This window comes from Ammospiza nelsoni, chromosome 4, assembly GCF_027579445.1.
Source record: "Ammospiza nelsoni isolate bAmmNel1 chromosome 4, bAmmNel1.pri, whole genome shotgun sequence".
Lineage (NCBI taxonomy): Eukaryota > Metazoa > Chordata > Aves > Passeriformes > Passerellidae > Ammospiza > Ammospiza nelsoni.
In genome coordinates this window covers 75310105-75332523 of record NC_080636.1, presented here as the reverse complement: position 1 = coordinate 75332523, position 22419 = coordinate 75310105, and the positions used below count along the sequence as shown (strand labels likewise).

The 22419-nt window shown below is 35.9% G+C and overlaps 1 protein-coding gene across 1 annotated transcript in view; it reads right to left on the bottom strand.

Annotated features, from left to right (window-relative positions):
- Positions 1–22419, bottom strand: part of GALNTL6 (polypeptide N-acetylgalactosaminyltransferase like 6) — a 419272-nt gene that overhangs the window by 236763 nt on the left and 160090 nt on the right. Inside the window, exon 3 of the mRNA XM_059470678.1 lies at positions 5667–5805. Within this exon, the coding sequence (XP_059326661.1) occupies positions 5667–5805 (139 nt within the window). The remainder of the gene's footprint in view (positions 1–5666; positions 5806–22419) is intronic.

The window sequence follows — 22419 nt, the reverse complement described above, 5'->3', positions numbered from 1 at the left end:
AGGCTAGATTGTGACAAATGCACTGTATTTATAAAAAGAAAGTAACTGAATACAACACAATAATTAGTTTTTTAGGAGATTCAGATATTTACTACTGCCTGCCTATGTACCTAACTATATCCATTTCCCATGAGTTTAGTAAAACTAGAACTCTTTGCAAAGTGTACTAAAACATAGAGATTAAGAACAACTCCAACTCTGTTAACTCTGCAACTACTCTAAAGAAACACAAAAATGGAGCCAATCAAAAAACATACTGCCTGGAGAAATCCCATTACATACTCATTTTAGCCTCTTTTAAAAATACAAGGGAGAGCAACCACACTGCATTCAAATGTTTTGAGAGAGAACCATTCAGGCACTCTCTCAGCTTCTGCTACTGAAAAGGAGTTTCAGTTATGCAGAATCCATGGAATGAAATTCGGTTTTGTTATTAGAAAGAAATAAAACCTCATTACTGTTCAGGACACAGAAGATGTAACCAGCCCTTAGCTAAACACTCTCATTTCTTTGATTAGGAAAATGCATTTCTTCTGAAGCTTGTGAAAAATTTAATGCCTAAGAAAAATGAGCATAGTTCAGACTTCTAAAAAGGAATATTGCTGGGAGTGACAGTGAAGGGCCAGAACTTCACACATCACCAGCAAGACCAGCAGAAAAGTATTGGAAACACTGACTCCAGCCCATACAGGCTAAAAACTAGACATTATAATAATCAGGTTGGACATTTTTAATGTACAAGAAGAATGCTAAGAATTTCATTACCAAATGAATCTATCTAAGGGAAACCTGAAAAGAATGAGATTCCTTGTGATAGATGACTCAGGCAAACTGGGGAGTATTTGCACATCTGATCTAAGACTACCAAGACATAAAATCATAGAATAGCTTGAGCTGGAAGGGATTCACAAGGATCAGCAAGGCCCTGCACAGGAATCACTCCAAGAATCACACCATTTGTCTTAGAGCATTTTCCAAACATTTCTTGAAGTCTGTCAGGCTTGGTGCTGTGACCACTTTCCTGGGGAGCCCGGTCCAGTGCCTGATCTCCCTCAGAGTAAAAAACACCTTTAATCTAATATCCAACCTAAACCTCCCCTGACACAGCTTCATGCCATTCTTTAGAGTCCTGCCACTGGTTACCAGAGAAGAGAGAACAATGCCTGCCCAGCTTCTTTCCCTCCTGAGGCAGACTGCAATGAGGTCTCCACTCTGTCTCCTCCAGGCTGAACAAACCAAGTGACCTCAGCCACATCTCACACAGCTTCACCTTCATGATACTGCTCTGGATGCTCTCCAGTAGCTTTTTTATCCCTCTTACATGGTGGTACTGTACACAGGACTCCAAGTGAGGCTGCACCAGCACAGAGCAGGACAATCCCCCCCCTTGCCTGGCTTGCAATGTTGTGCTTGATGCCCTCCAGGATATGGTTATCAGCAATTAATCTACAAATTTTAGATAGAAGGAGACCTGTTTTGAAATTAAAATATACAAACATACAAAACAAAGTATTTTAACTATAAAGCTTGCAAATGTATTGGTATCAGGGACTAACTTTAATTTCTTGAGTCAATAATGAAAAGCTTAAAAAAAAATGATTGTCTAGTATAAAAAGACTTAGGAGCTTGAAACAGGATAGGTCACAAAATTTATATTCACTGTTCAGACTAGATGATTGCAATCCTTCCCCCAAGTCTCATTAAAATCACATTTAGAACGCTATTCCAAATGCGAGTCAGATTCAGTTTTATTTGTTTGAAAAGCTGGTATGAATAGCAGAATATTTGATAATGTGGAGAAGATAAGAATTAATTTCAATTGGTACATTCACTATTAGAATAGGTAGCATTTCTCTTTCTACAATAGAAAATAATACTGCCAACTTTTTCCCTAGCATTTGCAGGTTTGTTATATTCTAGACTACACAAAGCAGTTGAAAACGGAAGTGAATGAAAATAAGAAAACTTCTTCTGGGTTTTGAAATATTTCTTATATTGGTACAGAATTTCTAACCCCTAAATATCAATTCCATTGCTTTCTCTCAATACTACCCAAAACTCAATGTTAGCTTTCACTTTGGGTGACCAGAACTCTTATTTTCACTAAATCAGTCCTGAAACCAAATAAACTAAGGTGATAAGCCTCTTTCAGATTGTTATTTAGAATTAGAGGGAAAAAAGAAGAAGTTGTTTTCTGTGATTGCTTCTTTGTTTAAACTTAAAGACATGGGTGATGGTGGGCAGAGAACAGAAAATTAGCTAATGTAGCTTGGCACCCACTGTGCCAAGGCTTTCACACAAGAGTGGAACAGAAACACGACATCAAACACCACCCGGAAATGGAAAAAACATTCTTTGAGCACAGCTATGAGAGACAGAAAAAAGCATGGGAGATATTAGAAGGATGCAATAAAAACATATTATAGATGCAGGAAAGGTCAAGTCAGCCTTAGAATAGAAGTTAAATGTTTCACCACACTTTTTTTTTTACAGTACATGCATTTTACTGCCTTAAAAAGGAAAGAAGAATCAATCATAGTGTCTTGCTGAAGCGTTACAAATATCACAGGAAAAACAAAAGAGTATTATTAAACACATTTGAAAACCTGAATTTCTGAGAGCTCAATCATCTAATCATTTGTTTCGTTCCACCCATCCCCCTGCAGAAGGTGTTATTTGCAGATCCTTAGCCCAAATTCCCAAGAAACTCAGAAAGTTTATTTGGATTAAAAAGAACAAGTTTTTTCTGCTGTCTTTGCATACTTCCCAGAAAATCAAACACTTTTAAGTGGTTCTTCAAGTTTCTTTGGTTTGACTTCGGAATATAATATTTTTGAAGTTATTTCAGAAGAATGTAGAAACTACTGCAGCTGCTGTTTCAATTTAAGTAAGTTTTTATTCAAATTACAGGATTTACCACTCAGTTTTGTTGCATTTTAAGGCTCATTTTGTGGATTTTCTCTACTAAGGGAAATAAAACCATTCTATTTGGTTCTATAAAATATATCAAAGACAGTATTTCCAGGAAATACATCTTCGGCAGAAGATAACCATTTTCCCTGTGCAAATGGCATACACTAAATAGAGACAGAGGGTCAAAACTCAAAGTTTACAATACTAGCATCTCCCATAAATTTGCATAAGATGACAGCTAAAGGCCTCAAAGCAGTTAGAAGGTCCACAAAGCCAAACCCTTTAAAACGTTCAAAAGATGGCCAAACTAGACCTGCCTGCAATACCACACCTGATTTGTCTGCTGTGTTACTGAGGAGAACCCTTTTCTAAAGACAGAAATTACATAGTTTTCCAACAGTTTGTCTGAAAGCAACTCTATTAGCGCCACAGTTTAGCCCCAGCCTCTAGCACAGACGACACACAAATTCATTAAGAAAATTAACTCTACCCCAGCCAAACCCAGCACAATGTCATGTGACAAAATGTGAACTATTTTGCATTTTCATACACCCTTCTGAAGAAAGGAGACACTTCCAACAACGAAGTGCAGTTTGAGAGCGACCATACTTAACACACAGCGGCCAAGAGACGTGCTTGTTTCTAACAGTAGGTCAGAAAGCACTGTCAGACTTCCATGGCTCTTGGAAGTTCAAGAAATACACTTGCTTCAAGGTATGGCCATCAAAAGTATTGAGCCCAGCTTTGTCACCTTAATTAAGACACTACTTAGTAGGCAATTATAGCATAAGAACATTTTTTTTCTCTTTATCTCTAGATGGTAAGCGATACAGCCAATTAACTAATGGGCTACTTGCATTATGTGTTTAACATGAGGAAGGTTAGAAGGCCATGACTCCAGTCAGTTCAGTCAGGACACTACTAAAGCACCCACCACAGGAGATTTTACTGAATGCCACAGGAACCTGGCTGAATTGGAACATGGAAACAATGCAGGCACCTCAAGCTTCCCAAATGGGATGCTTAGGAGCAAGTCAGAAAAAGACTTGTGCTGGGGAAAAGAGGGCAGTCTGGTGTGGCACTGACTTGCTCCTAACACGTCACTTCTGACAACACATCACTTCTGGGGACACGCATGGAAATGTCACGGACTGTGAGGACAGCAGCAGGTGAGAAAGAAGTTGCCAAAAGTCCAATTTACAAAAGCACAAAGGGATGACAAGCCTGACAGCTTCCTTTTGTGTCTAATCATTATCCTCTGCAGTTTTGCTAACAGAGGAGGTTGCTTGATGAACACATTAATTATAGTAACAATGTAACCTACCACAGCTTCAATGCTATACAGCTGTACATTTGAACTCAAACTTCTTGGAAGCACTCGTTATATAATTTCAGCTAATTTGTCAATGCAGAATGTAAAGAATGTATATAAAACATACAGCTTGTTATAAAAATATATTTCTTTTTACTTAATCCTATGCAAACAATCCTAATATATTGTTTACAAATTAAGAGAGAAACAGTTTTTTTTTCTCAAAACAATGCAACAGTTAAATTAGGCAATTAACAATCAAAATTTAATTAGAAACATCTCTAAAAAAAAGGTTAGTCCTCTGCTGTGAATTTCTTTTTTTAAACTCTTACTATGCAAATATTTATATAGTATTAATTCTTTGAAAAAGACAGTTGCACATTTGGCATAAAAATGTGCTAGCTGCCATGATGTTTCTCTTCCCCCTGCACTGAGAACTTCTGTCCAGCTGTGAAGTTCTGCTCTGTTCTCTGACTACTTTTCCTATCAAAATAAGTTAAGAAGTGGGACAATATCTTAACATGGATCTTTGTATAAGAGAGAGAATTGTATCTGCAGGAAAATACAAACATAGTCATGGAGACAACGAGTTTTGTCTCACCTTTCCCCCGTACACTAGTTGCATAACATCCAATTAAAAGAGTGGGAAAATACCAGCTAAGGAGACAATCAAATCAGCTCCCTCTTCAGAGTTCAGTTTCAGAATGACTCTAGAGGACAAGAACCTGGAGCCTACAATGGCAATAGGGTCCCTTTTCCTGTCACAGATAGGGAGTTCTACTCTTTGTATAAAGGAGCCAAACATTAAGCAACATGAAAAGCATCTCAGGTTTGCTGTATGACAATTTTATGTCAATTGTTATTTTCCAGAATAACCTTAATCCCATTTCTCTGTGTTGTATTAATGCTTTAGGGAATAATGCCACCACGTGCCCCCAAATTCTGTCTGTTCATCACGCATGTTCTTTTTTTTACACAATTCTACACAGCATAAATCAGCTGATGTATCAGCACTCAGCAGCTATTGCATTGTTTTAACTTTTTATGTAACAAAACAGAAGACTCCACAATCACCACCAAAAATGATATAAAAGTTGTCACTCAGCTCCCAAACCCAAAGATCTGCAGCTATTAGCGAAATGAGAACATGAAAAATTATGTGAATCCTTTTTATCCCAATTCACTACACAGAAATTTAATAAAAATCATTCTGTAATGAAAATAGGCCTTTTATATTCTTAATGTGTAACTAATCAGATGAGAAGTCACTTTAAAAGACAGAGCACATGATTTAACAACAGTGGTAAATTTTCCAGTTCCTGTAAAATGAAATTATTGGTTTGTGTTGACTGGTTATGCTTTACCTTTCTAGAAAATATATTTAGAGATACACAAAGATAAAATCTTTAAGATTAAATAGTCTAGGAAACAGTTTACATACTTGGGATGTCGGATGTCTGGCAGGGACCGTTCCAGTGCTATGTTGTTGCTAACAAATATGTTGAAGCCATTTTCCCTATAAGCAGAATCATCATGGTCTTCCTCTGTAAGAGGGTAGGGTTTCCCATGTTCACCTTTCCCTATAACAAAACAAAACAATTATTTACCTCAAGTGGACAGCAAAAAATGTACTACGAAGACAAAAAGAAGTCACACTGAACTTCAATTAGTGCACTGTGCCTGGAACACCTCAAAGAAATCCCTTGCAATGTCTTTAGCAATACTCCTGTTACTTTCAATACAAAACCAGAAAGCAGGTACAAACAAGATTCAAAAGCCCCTCTGATGTCACACAATTCATCTAACTTTCCTCTACTCAGACACACAATCAGGTTAAAGCCACTTTATATAGAAAAAAATTCTATAGTAAATTAAGATAAGACCTTTCTTTTCCATAGCAAAATTATGCACAAATGGATCAATTTGCAGTGATATGCCCTTTGGTTACTATGAGGAACTTGGTTACTGAGTTATTTTACATTACAGCACACCTAACACCAATTCATGTTTTCAGAATGTAACTAACTTCAGCTCTGAAGTTTAGGGCGTCCAGCCTTCCAGAAGAAACTATAAGGAAACCAGATGTTTGCTCCAGGCTCCTTGAACACCCTTGCACTCCTAGGGACAAGACAGATGTACTCAGTGTTTCTAACACCACAGCACTGTGGAGCTGGTTTCAGAAACTGGTCACTCTGTGCTTCCCCAAAGAAATTATCTGCTTGTTCCCTAGTAAAGCACAGAATTTTTAGTCCAGCTTTTTATTCCGAAGTTAGTTCTCATCATCAGTCACTTGGCTTGCTTAGTACCTACCTCAGGCTACTATACCTCTACCTCTTGCAGCAAGAGAGCAGAGAACCAAAAAAAAAGGAAGCAGTTCAAAGAAAATCAGAAAATAAAATGCTTCAAATCTTCTCAACTACTTTTATTCTTCCCATTCTTGAAGAGGATGTACTCTTCAGAGTTTCAAAACCCTTCAAGCCTACACAGGTTCTCAAGAACATATGCTTTCCTTTACATCTCATTGATCAGTTTATAACCTCTCTGTCCGTCTACCACCAGGCTCCCTCTTAAGAAAATACTCCTTTTACCTGGGCTCTTATAGAGAAATTAATCAGCTGGATTCAATAAGTGATGCAGGGCATGTGATCCTCAGCTAATCAGGAGCAGCTACAGGAGTGGATGAAGAGGAAAGCAACCAGAGGCTGAGCAAACATCCAGTGGTATTCTTAACGCCCATAAGGCTCTGTTAGTGCCCCTATTTCACACTGCACTAGCACAAGACATTAAAAACTCAGAATATGCAATTAAAGGTGCTGTAGTGACTCAATTTTAGATTTTTTTCCAGCTAAAATTTTAATTTTTTATTCTAAAATTTGTGCATATATTTACAACTTCATTTAAATTCCTAATGAAAACAATTACTGTTACTTAAAAGGGGGGGGGGGAGAATTAATTCTTATCAGGAAACCCTTTCTCTTTATGCTATTTCATTACTAATAGGTATTTTGTCATTTTTATCCCCAAATGCATGCAACACACTAATATAACCCAAAATCTGAGACTAAGCTTCTATGTGACTCTTTATGATTTCATACTAATAATGGGGAGGAGCTATGATTCTATAAAAGCAACTAATGAGTCAAAGTACTACTCCAAATTCAATGGCATAATTGTATCAAATATGATTCATAATAAAGTAACACTAAGTTAATGTCATTCAACCAAAGACATAAAAATTTTAGCCCCTCTCTTTCAGCATATATTCTACATAAGCCAAAAGTGAATATTTTAACTGGTTATTAATAAGAGTTCTATCCAGGTGGTTATTAATATTGTGAACATTCTGAAATAAATTACCTGTATGATTAAAACATGCTATTGCAAATAATTTTTTACTATAAAATTTTCTGTATATTCCAGCTATTCACCCTGTGTGAAGAGAGGTGGATTCTTGCTTTGCTTTTCTTAAACGAGTGCATTTGGCTCCTCAGCAGATGAGTATTTGTCCTAAAAGTTTTCTTCATAATGTCCCTTGCCAGTGAAACTGAAGACAAGCATTCTTAAAACAGTTTTCCATTCTTCCCCATCAAATAAAAAGCAATATCACTGTGTATAAGCCAAAAGTATAGATAGCATGGTTGTTATCTAGATCAACCCAGGAATGGGCAGAACATTCCCCTACCATGCTGTGTATTTGCCCAAATTGCTTTTGCACTTATGCAGTAGAGTTCAGCCATGAAGTGCACTAGAAGGTGCAAAGCATTACTCTGTCCCAACAAAATTCCTTTAGCAAAATACCCATGTATGGCACAAACAGAGACTTATGCATTTTTTAAAATGTCATAACTATTTCTCCCAGCTTTTTTATTTGCCTGCTCTCTCACGCTGCAGTTCCTCCTGATTAACTAGGGATCATTAGCTAGGAGAGCCATCTATCAGATCCAGCTGGAAGCAGTTTGCTAATTTCTCTGAAACAGCTTTGGTAAAAAGAGACCATTCCTTATGAAGAACCTTGGAAGGAGAGAAATAGAGAGCTGAGAAGATAAGCATTAAAAAAATCATTACAACTTTTGGTGACCATTAGGCTTGAAGGATTCCCTTTGTAGAGAAAAATGCCATGCATGAGGTACCCAGCATTAAAAAAACATCATAAGCACAGAAAACTCTCCTGTCACTGATTCACCTTCCTAGATGTCTGACAGTAATTTCCATCACTGCACAGTGGTTTGGAGGTGGACCTATATGCCAGGACAAAAAGGGGAACTCTCACAATGCAAGAAAAGTAAAATTCTGGTGAAAAGGACCCTGATTAAGTATAATTTTAAGTATAATAACTGGCTACAGAAGACTGCTTTAAATCTATTGATAGACAGATGTAAGCCCTCTTATCCTGTCTCTTCCGTCTGAAGGCAAAACAGCAATACAGAAAGTGCAACAAGGCTATAAAGTACTGGAGGAACTGAGTAAAAAATGATGGATTTTTTGCCCCTTTATATCCAAAAGGAGACTCATCTAAATGCGACAGGTACAACCAACCCAGCACTAACACTTGATACTAAATCTCCGAGGCTGGATTACAATTGCAAAGTAAAAATAACCTCATAAGCTAAGGACAATCAGAAGTTTTAGTTGAGGATTTTGATTTGTCAAGGAAGGGAGAAACGCAATAGCACAAGAATGACATACAGATTCAAACCGGGCCCAAAAATCCCATCAAATGCTCCACTGCATGGGAAGCTCACAGCAATGTTTAATTCATACAGTGCTATCTTACTTTTGTGATTACAGAATTATTAGTCTGATTTTTAATTTCAGTAATCAATGTAAGCAAGCATGAAAATATGCTAGGTTTTCCTCTTAAGGCACTGTGATGTTTTTGGAGTTAACATCTCTACATTGCTTAGTACTGTGTTATTTTAAGGGTTCTAATACACCATCTTAAAATGACTCTCCATAGGTACTCACATAAAAAAAAAGGATAAAGTAAGATATTGAAGGCATCGAGATAAAGTACTGGCTTGGCCAGGTATTAGAGACTCTACAAGGGTTTTTTAGCCCTACTCAGGGATGTTACAGTCTCTTAGGAAACCATACACTGTATACCCAGCCCTAAAAATGCTCAGTTCTATGCTTGACAACTTGTGATAACTGATAGTTCAAGGACACCTCAGTTAGGCACCTCCTGCTCATATATCATGCAGATACAGCAGGAGGAGAATTAGCCCTCTTGTTCAACAGATGGTTCAAAGGGAAGATGATTAAGGTGAAGCAAGAAAAAAAAAAGCATTCTGTATACTCAGTACAAAAATCTAATTGCAGAATAATGGGTCTGGATCAGCCACATTAGTTGTCAGGCACTATAATTATAAAGGGAACAGAGATGTTATTGGCAAAATAGATCAACAGTAAATCAGTTTGAAAATGCAACAGGAGTGCTGCATATTCCATATGCAATAGATAGGGGACCTTGCTTAAAACTATAAACAACAAATCAAGTGACAACAGGTTCTCATTTCAGGGACTTCTGGGTTTTCTTTTGGGGTTTTGTTTTTACAATTCAGATGAACTTCATTTATAATTCAGCAGGCATGGTAAGAAAATGGCTTTGCCATATAAGTTTAATAAGTTAAGCAACTGCTTGACATCTTAACACAGGAAACCAAGTGGATAAAGATTCACTGTCTGTGGGGAAGAACTGTGTACAAATCTGAATTATTTACTGTTTATACTCACTGCTATTAGTTTACTCAGGCATGACTACCCAGCCATACCAAGTCAAGACTATAATTCACATCAGTATTTAAGCACAGCCTTTAATTCAAGCATTCAAGCATCCTTTGACCCTAAAACAGTAGTAGGGAATAAGAATTCTCCATGTGCTAAATGCTTTAGTATACATAAAGATTTGATTTTATTATGTAAAACCTATAAATAATTAAGTCTTCTTACTTGTAGTGCATTTTATTGTTTTGGATAAGTTAATTCTGCCATTCTTTCAAATATATATTAGGAATTATCTCCAAATATTCCACTGAGAATCTATCACAGTTTGGCTGTGCTCATCACACATAGACTCCGAGCTCATCCTCTCTCATGGAAGTTCTCACAGTGAGAACAGATGTTTAATCTTGTCCTAGAGCAATCTTGTGATACAGAAATGAAGTCCCCTGAGGAGAGAGTGACTGCGTTTCTTAGCAAAGGTAGACGGAGAAACACGAATTCCAAATGAATGCAGTCACACCTCAGTCTCAAAGAAAGAGTGTGAAAGTAAAATTGGAAATAAAGATCAGCAACAGAATAAAAACACTTAAGTCAGATCTTTCATCATTTTGACACATAAATATTCATGAAAAAAACCCTTTTTGATCTTTGATATGGCAACGGACCAAGTCAGAGGGCAAAAACCCTGTTTAAAGAAATCTGTGGTATTTTACATAATTTCTGAAATTTTTGTAGTGCACAGCTGTCTATAAGTCTCCCATCTTTCACTGCAGAGATTGACTTCTCATTCTTTAGAGAAGTAAAACAGATTAGCAACTCAAACTGTGAGCACATTCTGCTTTTTTGGAAGTGAATTTCCATTTGAGTACCATGAAAAATAATTGTATTCCTTATTTTTCCTTCTCCTCACAGACAGGAGGGCAGGGTGCAGAAATGACCTTCTCCTTTCATATTAGAAAAGGAGTTGCTTGTTTTGAGCAAATGCTTTTGTGGTTTTTCGCATTTATGTTAATTTCCAATAAAATGGATGAAAATTTTAACTTAATAAATGCATGAATGATCTTCGACAATTTGTTACTGAGACAGAAAATTAAAACTGCATTTCTCACATGAATTTCCTTCATATCAACTGGAACTACCCAGCTTGCAAAAAATGTGTAGGTGTATATTTACATGTACATAAAATGGCTTTTCAGATTGAAAGTAAAGAACATTTTTTTTAACTGTATGAATAGTAAAACAATGGAATAGGCAATCCAGGGAACATGTATAGGCATGCAAGAAATGATAACATGTCTCAGAAAGATGATTGATACAGCTCTGGTCATCTATTAAGATGGATTCCAACCTTAAATTTCTATGAATGCTATGAGAAATAGGAGGAGAACTTACTAAAGGTTCCCTCAGAGTCAATAAAAATTACATCAGAAACTGGAGTATATTTATTTCAAGTTTATTCTACTTTTCCTAAACTTCTCAGAGTATCTCACTCAGTTGTACAATTTCATTACCCAAATTCATATTCTAGGGAAAGGAATTAAATTGATTTTACATCAATGGAAATAGGATCAAAAGTATCTTTTAAAAAATACTTTATCACTACCTTGTAGCAGCTTAAAAATGCACTACAGTAAGATTTACAACACTTCTAATTATTTATTACATAACTGTCAAGGTCTGAGGCAATATAAAAAGCTTTTTCTTAGCATTACAGAAGTTATCAAATCTTACGCAAAAACCCTGTCAAGGAAATCCTGAACAATAAATTTTCAAGCAAGAATAAATGATTTCTTTATAAATATACAATAGAATTCATTTATTACAGGTTCAATATCACACTACTACAGAAAACAGTCAAAAATTCACTCAGTTTTCTGTGAGAAAGCATTCAAGTCCCTAGTATTTAATCTATGTTCATATGACAGTAGTACATAGAGATTTTCTTTTCCAAGGATCATGCTGTCCTTGCTGAGTGGTATAGAGATGTTATCGGGAGCAAGTATGAGGCTTTGTGCTCTCTGGATTGCTGCTACAGTAATATGATGTCAGCAGGAGAAACATGAACTAAATTCCTTCTCTCTTCAGCAACAGTTTTATACAAATAGCACAAATAGGTTGGCAGAAGAAGGGAGAAAAACCATATAACTTTAAATTTTGCCATCTGACTGCCTTCTCACATCCAGAACTAAATGCTGAACAATCAAACCACAAGAACAAAAGTCCAAGAAAACCTTCAATCAACCAAACATAAAACCAACAGAAAAAACCACGATCCCTAAAAAAATTTAGAAGAGTACATTCAAATTGTAGTGTAGTTGGATCTTTGTAGTATTGTTTGCTTATCATTCACATGAGATAAAAATTAAAGGAACCTTTTTTTTAAAGGATTCATTTTGTGTTACAAACACAAAATGAAATCCCTACTTATAGTAGTGAGGTGTTCTGCCATTCCTGAACCCAGAGTGGGTAGGAAGCAGGTACAGGAAAAGCATTTCCAGGGGAGGGAATGAGAAGCACAAATAGGAACCTCTCAGATGAACTTATTTTACACATGTTTGAGAAGCATTTTTATAAAAAAGAACGTCCAAGTGGAAAAAAAAGAGGAAATTACAGCTTTGTGACTGTATTAAATATAATTTCCAGATTTCCACAGACTTAACAGGCCTAGGCCAACTCTTCATGGTATGATGTGGGTCCAACTGCAAGGAAGAAATGCGACAACATTTTTTTGTTAGGACTTCGTGAAGCCACAGAAGCCGATTACCAATATTCAGTACACATCAAGGACATGCTAGCATTTCATGTGCATCTTTTTAAAGTGGAAACAACAGAAAATGATAGGAAATGACAGAGGGTCGGGCTGAGCAGCACAAAAATGAGGAGCAGTAGTGGCAGTGAGCAGAAGAATGAACGAGTGCACCAAGTGGAGCAAGCAACAGCAACATCTGGCAGAGTGTCAAAACCCCCAGGTCACAGCACAAAGCTCTGGAAACTTCAGCTGGGGCTTGTTGCCTCACAGGACTCCACAGTTCCCACGAGTAAGGCAGGCTTTGGCTCAGGAATGGGGAAACATCAGCTGGCCCAGCTGTTGCCTTGACAAAGAGGATTGAAAAATTATTATTGTTATAACTTTAGGAATTAGCTCTTACATGTTACCTGTTTATCAGTAATAAAATACTGTTTGCTGAGTTAATTAATTTGCAAGAATAAAAATCTTAAATAATAATTAATTAATAAAATTAATCTCAGTGCTCTTGAGATTAATTCTTCCAGGTGTCTAGGCATTTTACTAGATGTCACTTTAAAATACAACCTGGCCTTTACTGCTGGCAGTGGCATCCCAGCACAAAAAGTGAATTATACAGGTAACCATTAGAAAAATCCAACTCTGTATCTTTCAAATAACCAATATGAAATTATTTATTCAGAAACAAGAAACTGTAGTTTATCTTAAATATGTGCATTTTTTCAATTAGTAATTTTCAATTAATCACTAATTAATTTCTAAATCTTACAGCCTGTGCTTTATGGAATATTAAAGTATCCCTCCCCTTTTTCATTCATTTGAAACATTAAAAATGCTGCCTCTAAATTTCCAACATCGTCACTGCAGAATAAAATTACAGTGTGTATGTGTCTGAGGGAAGTGATTGCTTTAAAATATATCATGAGCTAAACCAGTGGAATTCTTTTGTTTTAGCAGAAGAATGACTGCATAAGAACCCTGAAAAGTCAACTGTCCAAAGGCTTGAATAAAAATTTCACAAAAAAAAGCAATATAATTTTTCTTAAAATTTATGGCTTTTAAAACTTGCTGCAAGTACTACAATGGCTTGCTGAGTGGAAAGACTCATTCTAACCCCTCATTTCCACTTTAATAAATCTAGTAAAAATAAAAGAAAAAAACAGACTGCATTATTTGGTTTGTCCAGTGTGTTTAGAATGCCACAGAGTACAATGCAAGATAAGCAGCAACACAGGCTGTTTTGATATGAGTTGCTCTATCACTGCAGCAGAGAAGCAATATCCTCAGTAGTATTCTGCAGGCTGAGCTGAATCTAATCATAACTCTGTAGCCAAGGGATGCACAGTACATCTTCTATTTAGTCTAACTACTTATCACCAAATGCCACAGCCACCAGAATGTTTTTTTCATTTAACATTAGACTGGCTGTAGACCATTAATCAGAGCCAAACACTGAATGAGCAAGCATGTGAGAAACAGAATTCAACCATAAAAAAAGGCTTCACAGTTTCAGTTAGTAACTGAAGGACCTGCTAGGATAAAATGAATCTACTATGGAACATGACCTGAAAAAAAATCTACTAATAATGGTAAGGTGTTTGTTTCTATACTTAAATGAGTTAATTCATTTTAGTATAAAATGTGTCAAGAATGGCCTTCTAATAGTCTCTAATACCAGAAGTCTTACTAATTAATGTGTATGGTCAAGCTGATACTCCGAAAAAGCTCAAACAAAAATGTTCATAACAGGATTAGATACAGGAAGCAAACAGATCCACAAAATTAATGCAAAATTACAGTTGCACAAATAGTGGTTCAGAAAACTCCAAAATACAAAATTATAGGGTCATAACAGCTGTAATTAACATAAGAGTTATCCTTGCTCCTCTATTTTTCTTCATTATAAGACATATTACCATGTGATGTTTACCATATACTATCACAGGAAAAAAAATAGGATGTTCCATGGAACAAATTTCTTAATATGTAATTCTTCTTCTTTTTTTCATTAATTCAAACTAAACTGGCCCCAGAAACTGGCTTTGTGGCTGCCACATGAAGATGGAATAACCTGTAAAAAATGAGTGTGAGTAACAATGCAGTCACTCTTGTACATGAAGCAGGAGGATGTATGTCCTCCAAAGAATACATGAGATGTCACAACTCCCAGTAAATTTGGATTTAACCTGTAGGGCCTCTACAAAAAAATCCTGAAACAAAACAAACCATGAACAGCCGCAAAAAAACCAGCAACAAACACATAAATATACATACATACATATATATAAAATAACCATTCTTACATATGGAGATAGTAAATATTCACAGTTAAAGCCTGAGGCAGACCCAAGAAGCAGAACTAAGCCATCTGATTCCCCACATGGTGACTCAGTGACAAGGACAAACTTATTCCTTCTGCAAATCTGAGAAGAATGCCATAAGCAAGCAGTGTTTGCAAGTTTCTCAGGTAGTACAGAAATGGTTTATTGCTTTTTCTGGTCTGTTCAGATTTATACATTATAAGCTGAGTAAGCAAATAAGTACTCGGGAAAATATAAAAAACAGGCACCCCTACAAATTCAGAGATATAAGAATTACCATCAAGGCAAGCAATACAAAACCCAGATGAACAACTGAGATAAGTGATGCCAAGTTCTTGGGACTGGCCTGCCTAAGTCCTTCTGCTTCACTTAGAAGAAAATGCATTTTGTTCTGTCACACCCAAAGTAGCACTTTGAATCTCAATGTCCTTCTTTTTTTCATGTTTTCTTTTGGCAAATCAGACACATTACTCTTGTGAAAGCTTTCAATACTACATGTACTGCTCCATATATTTCCTATCACTGCACTTCCCAGCCACTGCCCTTCCTTGTTCTTATAAAAGATACTAATGCTGCAATTGTTAGTATTGCCTTTTATCACTCATTTTTAAATGCATGGTTTTTAAAATGGTTTAAAATGCATTTTTTATTTTGAAGAGCCTTTCAACTGACTGACATTGCTGTGGTAAGGAGAGCTAAAGTTAATGCTTGACCTGTTCTGAGCTCAGCACAGCTCTCCACAGCCCTTCTCCTCCCTTCCCATCAATTCACATCTTTTTGAATAATACAAGTCTAATAAATTCCAACTATTTTTCAAATGCCTGACCCAAATTTGAGCAAATTTCCTGTACTAAAGTCAACTGAAATTTTCAGTCAGTATATGCTGTAGAATCATGCAGAGGCAGAAGTGGAGACTTCATGAACCACCTTCAGCCAGGATCTGAACAAATGTTCAACTAATCAGTTTAAAATATTTTCTATTCAAAAGGACAACTTAACACTTAGAGAACACAACTAAACATTTATTCCAAGGCCACATTTATGCACAATTCAGTTGGAACCTAATATATCCATTGTGAACTTTTCTGAAAAAGTTAACTTATTGAAAACTGATGTCTGGATTCAGCCAAAAGTATTTTCTGATTCTTTTAAAAAAAATTGTTGATACCTGGGTTAAGAGAAGCAAACAAAAAAAAATTTTGGAAGCCAAAATTTTTTAATCGCAGTATTTTTTTTTCAAATCTTATATAAATTATAGAACTTGACAAAAATTAATAAAGGCTAGACATTCAAGTTAAAAATTTTGGTTTTGACCCAAAACAATACTTTCTAATTTTATCGCAGATAGAAAAAAGTGTCAAGTACTAGCCCAAAGGCTCACATGTACACAGCTCAAAATTTCAGGTGTATATAAAGAAAGTCCCTAAAAATTTCTTTCTTACTGAGAAAATGAAAAAAAAAGTTAAATGCCATTATGCAGATTTATGATGTATTTATGCAGCACATAACACTCTGAATTCTACTTATGGCTGTACGATCAAGAGCCCCTCAATAAATCCATTTTTTGAGGAGAAAAATCTTTAGCAACCATGTTAGGAGAGCAAGAATTCACAGCCCTCCATATCCATAGGTAACAGAGGAATAGGATGTAAATCAGAGACCTCCTTTAATTGTAGGTTTTGTTTCAGATGCATTACCAGAAATTACACCATTAAATTTGTCAGGTATATTTAAAACTAGAAAAGCAGAAAGAAAAAAAAATCACCTCACCTCACATTTTCCACAGAGGAAAAAACCCACGTTGTTTGTCTGTTCTCTTGCTATTCATTCATCTCTGCATGTCATGTGATTTAACTTAGAGAAACTGTTTCTGCATATATTTAAAATTTAATTTTTCCTGTACTTGCTTAAATAGTAAACCAACACCTTTACAATAGTGAGAGAAATTACAACAAAGGATTAGAAACTGATGTTCTACTGTGTTGATTTTATCCTGGCTGGATGCCAGGTGCTCACCAAAGCCACTCCATCATTCCCCTCCTCAGCTGGACAGGGGAGACAAAATATAATAAAAGGCTTGTGGGTTGAGATAAGGGCAGGGAGAGATCAATCACTAACTGCTCTCATGGGTAAAACAGACTCAAATTGGAGAAAAATTATCTTATTGCCAAGAAATGCTCAGGGTCTCAAAACTTATATGGATGACTTCAGACGCGTCCAAAAAAGAAGAAAAAAGGTGAAAACATTAATTTTATCACCATTTCTTACAGTTTTTAAAAAGTTGTTGATTGTACAAACCGGGGGGGGTGGGGGGGGAAGTAATTTCAATACCAGGCTGAAGTGGCAGTATGTTAGTAACTTGCTTAACTTACTCATTAACAGCAGCTAATTAAAATGCCAGCCCTCCAGAGCTTTAACTACTCAAAGCTTTCACTCTTTTTGTGAGGCACAGGAAGTTTGGATTTCTTTATAGTACAACCAATTTAGTGAAAGCTGGGAACAAAGTACGCTGGAAAAAAATGCAAATAATCTAACATTAGTTTAGAGGCTTCTTTTTTTGTGTGACAATATTAGAAATAGATTGTTCTCTCAATGAAGAAATCTTTGAAGTACTCAAGATTTGGGAGCACAACAAATTCAGTATCCTTTTAGGAAGTCTGCAACTTGCCCTCTGGAGACTACTCCTTCCCCACTTTACACACCAGTACTCACTGTATTTCACATCAGTCTCATCATTTGTAAACTGGCATGGAAAGAAAACGCAAGAAGCAAGCAAAACTAACCTCATTTACATTCACAGTGGTTTCCAAAACAATCACAAGGTATCCAATTACTTAGCATGTAAAATAGAAGTAATGGTCAGGGTAACCTGAAATTACTTCAGCTGTCTTTTAAAAATATAAAAATGTAAACCATTTAATGAGAAACTTCAAGAGAAAGACTGTTTCCATGTTTTAAGAATACCTATAATGAAACTTAAATATGCATCTTGATTTTTTTTAAAGCTGGGCATTTTTCCACTGAAACTCCCAGCAAGTTTTACTATTTAAATTTCAACATCACCTGCAGAACTTTTAATCAAGATTGGCTAAAAAAAAAGTAAAGACGTTTATTTCTACCTTGCAGTCAGCAGAACTGTCACACAGGTTTGCAGATGTCACTCCTAGAAATGTGGTTTCTTTTTCTACTTTCTTTATATTAAGAGGAGGACAGATTTCCCTAGACAACACTTCACTGCAAGCATGCAGGGCAGACAACTTTATGTTACACAATCCCATCCAAAAGGTAGCTCTGTTCCTTGAGAAGCAGTGATTATAGGGCATAATTTGATGACCTAGTGTCTATAAAGCAAATTATAGCAAAACAATCATACATCTCTGCCTTTTCACATATACTCACTGGATGTCAGACAAATGGTTTCACCAGTGCAATAATTTTCCTCTGTCAGCTTATTTAATGGAAACAGGAAGGAAAAGAAAGAAAGTCACCTTACACATATTTCAGTCATAAACTGTATTGAGATAACTATACTAGACTTCTGTACTTGCAAGCTTAATTCACATCCTCAAAAGAAAGAAAGAAGCTATGACAGGAACATAGGCACTATTTATTGGGTTGGTTTGGCTTTTTTTTCAGGAATCCCAAGCATCTTGACTTCTTGAAGACCAAAAGGCTAAAAACAAAATTCCAAAAATGTTTTTGTGAATGTAACCACATTTGCTTCTCTGTATTTGAGTTTTCACAGCAAACTAAGCAACGTTTCTTTGTTCCACTGAGTCAAGCAATAATTGCCCTGAACTGACAAACTCGATCATTTTTACACCCATCACAAGAATTAATAAAATCAATTTAGATGGTCTGTAGAGCTCTCCTCATTTTTCTACACAGACAGGTCTACCCTGAAGGTCTCTAAGCTGTTTGGTTGTTCCAAACTCTCTCTGCAAATGAGCCCTATGTTTTTCAAGACTAGGCAGATAAAAATCCCTTCTCCAGAATTACTACAAAACTTCTCCTTAAAAAAACAACTGAACATAAAACCAAACCAGCCAAGTATCTACATGGAACTCCTACTAAATATTACTTAGATAGCCCTGAAAATGTTTAAGCACAAAGAGAAAGATGCCTAACAGCCAAAAAATGAACTATCATTCTAGAGTGCAAGTGCCAAATTAAAAGGTCCATTTTAGCTGAGAGGCCCTCTCATACCCTCCCTCCCAAAAAAAACCCAAACACAAAATTCATCAAGTCGTGTTTCTTTTTTAAGACAGCAACTCTGTTAAATCCCCAAGTATTACCCATTAAATACATTCACCAATATCACCTCCTGAGCACTAATATCCCTGAAGACAGATCTTCACCGCTATGCACAACAGGAAATACTGTACTTGGACTACCACAAGCAGATGGCATGTGCTGCTTCTTTTCTTTTAATTCTGTTTTTGTTTTAACTTGTTTCTTTCTTTCTTTCTTTTAAAAATTGCGTGAGCACTCAGATCAACATTCAGATACAATAGGAGAAGGTACTAGAGAGTAAACTTTGGTTTGTTAAGGATTTGAAACCACATATCCCCACACAGATAAAAATACAGTGAAAGACAACAACCTAGTAACTTAAACATTTTTTCTAGGAGAGCACTTCTTGAATTCTGGATACTAGTTTCATTCAAGAATATGTATCACTGATACAGTGAGAGGCAATAGATAGTTATCACCAAGTTTCTGGAAATACAATTTTCTTCCTGCCTATCAAGGTAAAAATCAACATGCCAAGTCCCAGCACAGAAAAGCATGCAGAAGATAATTTTCAGTGTTCTAAATAACAGGAGTCATATTATCAACTCTGCTTCCCTCTCTTTGGTCACCCTGGTAGGTCTTAAAACTCAGCCTTCCAATTACATTTAAATAGTTTAACTGAGTTTCCAAAGGGTGTGTGTGGCAGGGGGCAGGGACAGGGAAGAACAGGGAAAGAACCACATTTACTTCAGCCACAAAAAGGGCCTCATATCTGGCCAAGGCAACAGAGACTTTGTGCTTTAAAATAGAAGCCTGGCTCTGACTTACAGCTTCCCATAAACTGTTTTTATTCAGAGATTTAAGTGGCAAGAGTTAATTCCATCATGTACACAGTTTTCTGACAGCAGCAAATTCTATACAACTGCAGCCTTATACTTCCCAGCTTCTTCTGCAGTGTAACTGTTGTAAGTTGTAACTTGAGATCCAGCGAAAATGTGTACCCGAGCTACTGCTTAAATAATACTGTGATATGCCATTTCACTAACTGGGGAAGTCAGTCTATAGTTATCCACAGAAAACCTTAAGGCCTTGTAACAAAAAAAACAAAACACCAAACTGTATTTTCGAGCTATCAGGGTTTAAACTTTTAAAGAAGGCTCTACTGAAAAAATCCCATTTTTCTTTCCAAATCACTATTTTAGAGTACAATAGTTTTATCATGCTTGGCACCCAGCTAAAGGCTGATCTCACTGTTTTCGATAGGATATCCAGACCATTAAGAGTGGTAGAATCAGATCACAGTCTGCAGCACTTTATTTATGGAGCAAATGCATTTTAATATGTGAAACACTTTATGTAACTCCAGAAGATTGCATCCATCTTTCATACTATACATCCTTTATGTGCTGTCTCCTTGACAAGCCATGATTAACATTACTGTTCAGAATTTTTTAATCATGTTAGACTTGCATTAAGATAAACTGCCCAACATTTTTCTCTTTTACAAACAATACATTGTAAACTGCATGAAGCATATTCATGATTAATGCTATGAACAATTAAGTTATGGCTGTTTATTGAGACCTTGGCTACCACTACAGTTCCAATTATACTGCAAATTCTCAAATTCTTTCTAAAGGAATTGCAAGTTCAAAGACCTAAATTAAATTTAGTAAACTTGTTTAATATATAATGCTGAAAAAATTCCAGTGCATAATTCCATATAAAATATGGCATAAGTAAATCAGTATTTTAGTATACATTTATTTTCTTGCAGAAATTTTATTACCTGCATCTATATAAGTATCACAGAGCTGATTTTTTCATACCAAATAGGAAATCGCAATTAATGTTGCTTTCTGTATCATTCTGCCTCATATCTTCTAGAAACACTCTGGCACTAGGCTTGAAAAGTTCTTTAGAATTTAAGAATGGGCACTATTTAAAATTTTTATACGGATTAACCAAATATTTGAGCAGAAGTGATGGAAAAGGATCACCAGTGCAGAATATAAGTGACACTGAAGTCATAATTCAGCTTTTCCCTACCTGTTATTACTGTACAAAGCTGCTCGTGTCTTTTGCCTTCTGACATTCTATGCCAAGAATACAGAGCTCCAATCTATTTCCACTGTCATCCCAAACATGTACAGGTCACTTATTTTTCAACATCTCCGCTTAGCTTCTTTATAAAACTATTCTGTAAGAATGTTTGTTGAACTAGAGAACATACTGTCTGTTTGTTTATAGAACTAATCTCTATGAAAGGCCTGCACTGAGACATGGAAAGGTCAAGATCTTTAAAATCCTCTTCTCCCAGTCAAGGTAACATTTTGAAGAAGCAGAAAGGTAAAGACAATACTGAATACAGGAAAGAATTACAACCTTCATTCCTTCCCTCCCCACAAAGCTTCCACATGCTATTTAAATGTACAAATAGAAGGAACAAAGACTGCAAATGGCTCAGTAACTGCTGGAATTGACACGAGCTTTCTAAATAGACGAGAGTACTTTCTAAAAGGTTTTTTCCTTCGAGATCTTATTAGCAGACAAGACCAAAATGGCTCAACAGTCAAACATAAAAATATTGACAGCCACTTACTCTACTCCTTAGCTGATTTCTTTTGAAGACAAAGGTTTTTTTTATTTATATTAACATAGCTTCTTATATATTACATTCCCTCAGAAATTAGTTTATTACACTAAATTTTCAGTCCACCTCATAGAATGTAATTATTTCAGTATACACATGCAATCAGACAAAAATACCTCCAAAGCATTATAAAGGAAAAAAATCAAAGACTGTATTTAAAGAATAAAAACTGAAAACAAAAGCCACTTGCAGTATATAGTCTTTCTAAGTACATCTTATCAGCCATTAATATCACTGATAGAATTGACTGCATGCTTTCAGGAATAAAACCTTATTTTTTTCCCTTTTGCTCTTCAATCTGTTACCCTTTTGTAGCACTTTACATTGAAAAAATTATCACGAGTAGTTAGAAACAAATTTTCATGATCAGAAACAGCACAATATTTGAACACAAACATTCAATCTGCACTTCTTTAAAAGCCCAACAATCACACATATGAATCCCTCCTCTTGCCTGAGAAGAGCTGCAATTCATCATTACTGCTACTACTTGTAATTGGTGATAAAGCTGAGAATTTCT